Source organism: Athene cunicularia, assembly GCF_003259725.1.
Source record: "Athene cunicularia isolate RWA chromosome 3 unlocalized genomic scaffold, athCun1 chr3_part1, whole genome shotgun sequence".
NCBI classification, from domain to species: Eukaryota; Metazoa; Chordata; class Aves; order Strigiformes; family Strigidae; genus Athene; species Athene cunicularia.
Genome location: NW_020799097.1, coordinates 124,821,915 through 124,830,186, shown reverse-complemented (window position 1 = coordinate 124,830,186; position 8,272 = coordinate 124,821,915). Strand labels below are relative to the sequence as shown.

At 44.0% G+C, this 8,272-nt stretch overlaps 1 protein-coding gene across 1 annotated transcript; it reads left to right on the top strand.

Annotated features, from left to right (window-relative positions):
* Positions 1 to 735: 735 nt before the first annotated feature.
* On the top strand, positions 736 to 7,001 carry EIF4A3 (eukaryotic translation initiation factor 4A3). Its single transcript, XM_026844698.1, has 10 exons — positions 736 to 813; positions 1,828 to 1,890; positions 2,351 to 2,483; positions 3,573 to 3,653; positions 4,074 to 4,215; positions 5,029 to 5,167; positions 5,664 to 5,779; positions 6,317 to 6,424; positions 6,511 to 6,638; positions 6,792 to 7,001. Exons 1-10 carry the CDS (start codon positions 736 to 738, stop codon positions 6,806 to 6,808), a joined length of 1,005 nt encoding a protein of 334 aa, XP_026700499.1. The 3' UTR covers positions 6,809 to 7,001.
* The last annotated feature ends 1,271 nt before the right edge of the window (positions 7,002 to 8,272 follow it).

Sequence of the window (8,272 nt, the reverse complement as noted above, 5' to 3'; positions counted from 1 at the left end):
GGGGGATGACTACGGGACGGGGGGTGTCGGTCGCACCTGCCGCCGTAAGCTGGTCCTGGGCTCCTGCGTGGCAGGATTAGGGAAATCGCATCGCGAGCGATACGGGTTGACACTGGCACATTTGCACATCGATTGTCATTCTAACAGTTGTCATTGTCAGATTTTATTAGGCTTAGGTATGTCACTGCAATAAAGATTCATATAAGATACTGTGTGCTCTCAATGAACAGGGCTGTGAGACTCTTGGGGTTGTTTTGCAGCAAAGCCAGAGAAGTACAGAGACAACTGCAGTCTCAGTCAAGGGAAGAAGTAAGCAGAAGAAAACCTGTTATGTGTCTAGAGACAAAGAAGGATATACATCCCGCTGAAAAAAAAATCCTTTCTAGGTCACTAGTGGGAATTGCTAGCTTTCCAAATTGTATTGCTCATCGGCCATTCACTTTGAAAGTAAAAAATACTATGTACAATAAATTTCAGGAGGTTAAAATGCTGGTTTGATAAGAAGTAAACACACCAGAGCTGAGGACCCTGTAGTGGAGTGCTCCATCTCTGATATTGCAGTTCTCAAAGGTGCTTGTCTGCATATCATGCTGTGATCATCACAGAACTTTGTCAAATACACTGTTGGCAGTATTGACTTCTTTGCGATGAAGGAGTAACAAAGAGCAGAGAGAGTGGAATATATTGAAACTGCCTGTATTGTTTGTCCAGACATCCAGAGCATTCACCAAACATATGTTTCTCAGGTCGCAGTCAGGAACAGGGAAGACAGCAACATTCTCCATCTCTGTTCTGCAGTGCCTGGATATACAGGTAACTTCATAGCACGTCCTAAAATTGATTTTTAACTACATTGGTAGAGTCTTCATCATAAAAACCTTCATTTTTAGTGAAGAAATTAAGCTTAACATTGAAATCTATTAATTATGGGCAGTGAACCTCAGAAAGATTTCTGACTGAAAATTTCACTTGGCTCTACTCTGTAACAGTTTAACTGTTAAACCCATCCTGGCAAAATAGGTTCAGATAGTCTCGTAATTATAAAGTTGACTTTAACAGTAGACCTCTTTAACATATTAGAGAGTAAAATATCTCAGCAAGCAAAATTGTCCTTGAACAGGACAGTTCAGCATCAGTAACCTCTCTGAACACTTGGCACATGTTGCACAGAACCAAAACTGTATTTTTGTCTGACAGATGTTTGCTTTTGTTCTAGATAGGGGTATCGTGTCCATCTAGTTGGTTTTTAAGTATGACTTGAATGTGTAGATGCCATTGAATAAAGTGATGATTTTCTGTGGGCCAATACCCTCTAAAATAAAGCTTAGATTGTTATTCACTTATGTTGTTATGCCTGGGGGCATAAAAATAAATGCTGCATGTTTTAAATGAAAAGGTCAGCTCTTCGCTTCATTTCTTTAAAAGGCTAATTATTTACTTTTCTTGGAATCCTTGTGCAATGCCAGGTTTTTATCTGAAATTAACATAGGAAATTGAAGTGATTTAAATTTGTTTCTATTCTTTTGCAAGTAAAGTACACACTTTTATAATGCTTTCAGAAGTCAGGTTGGAATGAAAGATGATCTATTGAAGAACTGCTTTAGTGCTGTCTTGTCAAAGGTAAATTAAGAGGCTGTTACTGTGTAAATATTCTGTGAGAGCTGCTTTCTAGGTGTACTGACCCTTGCAAGCAGTAGGTCTTAGCACAAAATTCTATCATTAATTCTTCAGATGTGACGTTTCAAAGTACCGTGGCATCTGTAATCTCTGTTGTGCTTGGATATCTGCCCTGCGATTAACTGCTATATGATCACCTGTTTTAATTAGGTTCGTGAGACCCAAGCGTTGATCTTGGCACCAACTCGGGAGCTGGCTGTACAGATTCAGAAGGTAAGAGCATCTAAATCGCCATCTCTAAAGCACTTGCAAGGCCTGGGACCAGTTCTCACGTGTTCCTCAGCAGAGCTTGAACCACAGCATCTGCTTTTTCTCTCTGTTCCTGAAAGCGATAAGAAATTTTGATAAAGTGCTGTTTTGTTCATCTGCGTTATATCCATTCTTGCTTACCTGACCACACTGGTTAGCAGTCTAAGGTTTTACACGTTTCTAGCTGAATTTTTAAGGACAGCACTTTTGAAGAAGTTATGCTCCCCTGGGAACTGAGTTCCCAGTGTTTGAAAGCCTGCTGTTGAGGAGGCTTGGGTAACAGACATAAAAATATCCCTCTTAACTGCTTGTGCCTACATCTCTTTAAATGAAACACTGTCAAGCTGTGCAGACCTGTATCTCTTCACAAATGCAAACTTAATGAGAGCTCAGTTAATTAAGCCATTTCTTTCTATCAACACAGGGTCTTCTTGCTCTAGGAGACTACATGAATGTCCAGTGTCATGCCTGCATTGGAGGGACCAATGTGGGCGAAGATATCCGGAAACTGGATTACGGGCAGCATGTTGTTGCTGGCACTCCAGGCCGTGTATTTGGTAAGGAGATATGGGAGGCTACATCACTTCCAGCTTCAGACTTGAGTTGAGCCATGGGAACCTCCTGCAACTTTTGTGCACTTGGATTTGGAATACTGTGAAAATTACATTTATCATGACACCATTAATGTGACATTAATGTGAAGTATAACAAGGTAACAACTTACTGTAGTAATATCTGGAAAAGACTAGAGAGAAATCAGTGGGGATATAGTTCAACTTCGTTTCTGTTTTGCTTTTCATTGTTGAAGTGTTTTTTTATATGGGGGCATGGGAACAAAGAGTATTTTTTAAGGAGAAAATATTTCTCCTTAAAATTACTTCAAAATCTTGGAGGAGATAAGAGTGAGGTATACTTGAATGTCAAAGTCAGGACCACATTTTCTGTGTACTGGCCATCACACTCTTTGTTAAATCAAGCACACTTGCAGCTGGTACTTTCTGGTTTCATTGCCTGAAGATTTTTATATTTACTGTTTATGGCAGTTACCACAGTGGTAGTGTTAGCCTTCAAGCTCACATCTTCTGCATCTCTGAGAATCCGGCAGCACTTTATTGCACAAACACCTGTCATGGTGAGAGCATGGAGCTAGTCTCCACAGGCTGAAAAAAAAACAAACAAAAAACGCAGTTGCTGAACTGGCCTGGCTTTGAATAGCACACTAATAGCAAATACTTTTCTATTGCATTATTAAGGAATTACACGAAGCCATGTGCTCTTTCAAACAGGATGTGGATTTGCCCAGCCTATTGACAAAAAGTTCCTGCAGCATTTTGTGTTTCTTGCAAGCAGCTTCCATGAGAGACTAGTTCACCTGTCCTGTGCAGTTAGCCCAGAGCTTGGGCTCTGGGAGCTTCCCTGCCCTCAGCACTGCCTTAGCCAGGCTGCAGAGATGGTCCTCCGTGTTGCAGGGTGCAGGGGACGTGCTTTGGCCCTTGGATGTGCCTTCCATCACCAAACACCTATTTCTATTGGCAGCAGGGCAAGTGTCTGTCCCTCCTCCACTGACATGCCCTGACAGCAGCTGGGAGCAGTGTAGGCTCACTTGCTTTCAGAGCCTTTTCGTCTTACAAAGTGAAATCTTACAGATATGATTCGTCGGCGAAGTTTAAGGACTCGTGCCATCAAAATGCTGGTTTTGGATGAAGCAGATGAAATGCTCAATAAAGGTAAAATGTTTGTCTTCCTTTTATTTCCTTTTGTCTTACCTCTTTGAGGTTACCAGGTGTCCTGACTGGCAGTCCCACTTCTAAAATCAATTGGTTTTGCCAGAGTTAGATGATTATAATTAATTATAGACTGTAACAGGTTTAGCTGCTTAATATGCCTTGACTGATTTAGTTGTAGTATTCTTTTCGATAGTTATAAATTCTTGAGCACTGCGTTTCATACTTTATTATGTACCACGGCCATATTGTAGTGGGTTTGGGAAAATGAGAGAGATAAGCAATATGTGACATTGGCTCTGAGCTGATTCACTCATCTCATAGAGTGAGCCCAATATTAAATTCCAGATCAAATTGTGAAGGAGCGGGACAGTTGGGAGAAAGATGTGCTAACTGTTCTGTGCTACTTGATTTGCTTTTCAGGTTTTAAGGAGCAGATTTATGATGTGTACAGATACTTGCCTCCAGCCACACAGGTGGTTCTGATCAGTGCCACTTTGCCTCATGAAATTCTGGAGATGACCAACAAATTCATGACAGACCCCATTCGCATCTTGGTGAAACGGTGAGTGAGTTTCCTTGCAAAGAATGGGAGCTCTTTGAGTTGGTCCAGCACTGGGCAGTTCACAGTATTAACCGATTGAAATATGCAGAATTATGCACATTCCTTCTCACCGTTGCAGTTTGTCTGGATGTTTGCAGACATCTGTTTTCCGGCAGGGGCCAACTCACCACTTGGACTTTATCCTTTCCCAGTTCTGTTTGCTACTGCTCAGCCTGACTGCCCCCGACCCCTCATCCTTTCCAAGTATAGTAGTCCCTTCTCCCAGAAAGACCATCTTCTGCACCTACCCAATTCCTTTGCTTCTCCAGGGGATATTTGTAGGCCTCCGTCATTAATTTTCTGTAGCAAGCCAGAAAAGACTTTAGCTGCCTGATCCTGAATGCCCTTGAAGTATTTGTCTGGTGGTGTCATAGGTCCTCATGCAGTGGAACTCAGCAGGAGTCAAGAGGAGGAAGCATAGGCAGCCTGGCAGGAGGAGCCTCCCTCTTGCCTGATCTCTTACACTTCCCCATTTACCTTTCTTCTGTCTCTGTGGTCAAGATGCTTGAATTAAAACCAATGAGAACAGACATGTTTCCCTTTAGAGCTATCTGTCTAGAGCAAAGTGAGTGCCACAGTTGTAGTCTCTGTTGCATGGGTGGTGTTCAAGACCCTTCAAGCAGACTTCTTCCTAGAACAACTCAACCTTGTGCACAGACCCAGCAGTACACAGGGCAGAGGTGTGGTCTCCACTGAAGCCCACCTGGCCCTTCTGACTGCATTGTACGTATTGGTCTGCTTGTGGAGTGGTACAGCTCTTCTTCTTCCCTACAGTGATGAGCTGACCCTCGAAGGAATCAAGCAGTTTTTTGTGGCTGTGGAGAGAGAAGAATGGAAGTTTGACACTTTGTGTGATCTCTATGACACGCTCACAATCACCCAGGCTGTCATCTTCTGTAACACCAAGAGAAAGGTACAGCAGCCATCACATGGGCCTTCCACTTCCTGAGAGTGGCTGAGGGGATAATGCTGGGACAAACCCACTGAAGTCTGGTTGTTTCCCCACTTGGGAACAGTTTAGCAAGAGCAGAGGTTAAACATTTGTCTTCAAGCTAAGCACATCCCAAAAAAATAGTTATAGGCAGACCTGATACAGTTGGCAGGAACTGCCTTTTAGAGAAGTAGAACTAATGAGGTAAGAGTGTGCTTATTCTTCTAATTGCTTATAGTCCCTGAAACAGAACCACACTTTTTAAATAAATGCCCTTAATCCCTTACCTTTCAGGGCTAGTGGAGTCCTGTATCATAACAGCTGATGCTTTGTAAAGATTATTTACTTCCTTTAGCTCCAGAATGCTTGTTAAAGTGTCTCTCAGTCCTTCAACTTATGTCTCTGCAAACATACTGCAAGCACAACTAGCCCATCTGGCTGTCCTGAGCTAACCCGAGCTGCTTGGCTGTACATACAGGTAGACTGGCTTACAGAGAAGATGAGGGAAGCCAACTTCACCGTTTCATCCATGCATGGGGACATGCCACAAAAGGAGAGGGAGTCTATCATGAAAGAGTTCAGATCCGGTGCAAGGTAAATGCCTTCAGCAGTCTTGCTTACAGCATTGCTGCCTCAGGGTGGGATTTCTTCGAGTGTCTGAAGGGAACTAGCCTCAGAAATCCATAATGCCTCTCTTCTCTGAAGGCCTTGTTCAGCTCAAATTAGGAGGAGCTGTGATTCCTTCCTATCTATTGCCCTGCAGTGTCACAGGCTTGAGAGCTTACTACTTTCCAAGGCATTGAATTAGTCTGTTTGATTTTGCTGAAGAGTTTGGGAGCTGCTGCATTTAAAATAAGTAAGAAAAACATTTGGTTCCGTCCTCTGTATTTCAAGCTCTTAGGAGTGTCATATTCTTTCTGAGAGACCAAAGCTGCCTTGGTACTCTCTACCTCTGCTGAAGCAGGGTGATGCTGCACGTGACAGCTTCCCTTGCAGCTTAAGTGTGGATGCTGCAATGTGCCATGGGCAGGGAAAAGTGCAGGGGCTGCTGTGTGCTGGAGACAGTGACTTTGGTCTCACACCCCCCTCAGCTGGGTGGAACAGCCAATAATTGTTCCCTTCTCTTGGCAGCCGAGTCCTTATTTCAACAGATGTTTGGGCTAGAGGCCTGGATGTGCCTCAGGTGTCCCTCATCATTAACTACGACTTACCAAACAACAGAGAACTCTACATACACAGGTGAGCTCAGCCTTCACACGGGAGAGCAGGATGGGATTATCTTCCCCCACACTGGCTCCATTTTTTTTTTTTGTCTGCCTCCACAGAATTGGCCGATCAGGCAGATACGGTCGAAAAGGTGTTGCCATCAACTTTGTGAAGAATGATGACATACGCATCCTGCGAGACATTGAGCAGTACTACTCCACCCAGATAGATGAGATGCCCATGAATGGTGAGTGCAGCCCCAGCATGGCTGCTGCCCTCCTCCAGTTGGGAATTGGTGTGCTGCCTCTGAAGGAGAAATGTCAGAGGCTTACTTTTACCATGTGCCTCATTCTCAGCACACTGCACATACTCAAAAGTCTCTCCTTTTCTCTCATTTCAGTTGCTGATCTTATCTGAAGGTCTGTGTTCACCAGGGACTTAAAATTATGGAGGCTACCAAACAGTATGTTTTGGACCCACATCATTTTATCATATTGCTGATTATATGTTCTTCAGTTGAGTTGCACTTGGGAACTTGTGTAAATAATGTCTTTACTCCCACTCATCTTCTTCAATAAAAAAGAAGTTTTACCAAGAAGTTTTACCATAATCCATGCTTAATTGTTTTAACCCAAGATAGTACCTGGCAGGGAGTTCAGCCATACTTGGCTAACACAATCAAAAGACATTAGACAGTACAGGGCTTCCTGTTCTCCACTGTTTCACTAGCGTTATGCCATGCTACCTGATGTACTTTCTACTTTCCTTGATTCTCAGGATAAGCCATCTACAGGAAAAATCTGTGGCATGGCCCAAGCCTGTTCTAAGAAAACTGGGTTATAAGATAGCCAGAAGAGAGACTTGTTTCTGCCTTTCTGGAGCTAGAAATCACCTCACTATTTGTTCCAGATGAGTTATTATTTCCCCTCCCAAGGAACATAGGGACTTGAGCAGGTGCTTGTGAGGCTAAGTGCCTCTTTAACTTGATGCCAGCTGGAGAAATACTTCAGGAAAAGTGAGTTAGAATGTAACACAAGAAGGATCTCTTTTCACCTTTCTCCTTTATGCCCCCAGGTATTCCACTAGTGATGTTCCTCTGGTCCCTCATACCCACACTGTGCATGATCCTGAGGTACTTAACACTACATGGACAAAAGTTGAGCAACACTGACCTTTATTTTACTGAGAATACTAATTGTAAGGGGTTGCCAGCTAGAGGTGAGGTTACTACAGCTTCATAGCCCCATGTGCAAGCAGCTGCAGGGCTGAGCCTGTGTTCCCCACAGGCACAGGTGCAGCACCTGCTAGTGCCACCTGCATGGGTTGACATTCAGCACTGGCACAAACAGCACCAGTACCCTCATCCTGTCCCTCCCTGGCCCATGTTAGTGGGAAATAAATACATGCTCCAGTTGCCACTTCAGCTGCTATAGATGCCCTCAGTATCTAGCCTTCAGCCAGAAGTCTGTCTTGTAACTGGCCTTGGGAGACTCATTTGTCTCCAGTTGCCTCCCACAGACAAATAGGTCACAGTTGAACCCCAGACCCTCCAAGTGAGTCTGGAGTTCCTGGTCCCTCCCAGTGCCTCATACAGAACTAGATGTGCATCCAGCCCAGACTCAGGGCTGCTTCAGTGCCCAGCTCCCTAGCCCCTTATTCTCTAAATCTGGCTTGAACACACTGACACCACCTCCCCTTGCAGTTGCCAGCACTTGCTTTCTGCTGCTTAATCCAGGCAGCAGTTTGCTGGTGCACCAAAACATACAGCCCCTGGGCTCCAAGGCTGGGGGAGAAGACCTCCACACATACAGTAGAATCCCCTCTCCCAGGAAGAGGGCATGAAAGGAGTTAACAGAAAACAGGACAGCCAGAGCTAGACAA

Bases quoted from the DNA above. Each gene is read 5' to 3' on its own strand.
- EIF4A3 (XM_026844698.1), top strand. From the start codon at position 736: ATGTTTCTCAGGTCGCAGTCAGGAACAGGGAAGACAGCAACATTCTCC. The intron at 3,654-4,073 runs GTAAAATGTTTG...TTTGCTTTTCAG, and splicing joins AGATGAAATGCTCAATAAAG to GTTTTAAGGAGCAGATTTAT. The intron at 4,216-5,028 runs GTGAGTGAGTTT...TCTTCCCTACAG, and splicing joins ATTCGCATCTTGGTGAAACG to TGATGAGCTGACCCTCGAAG.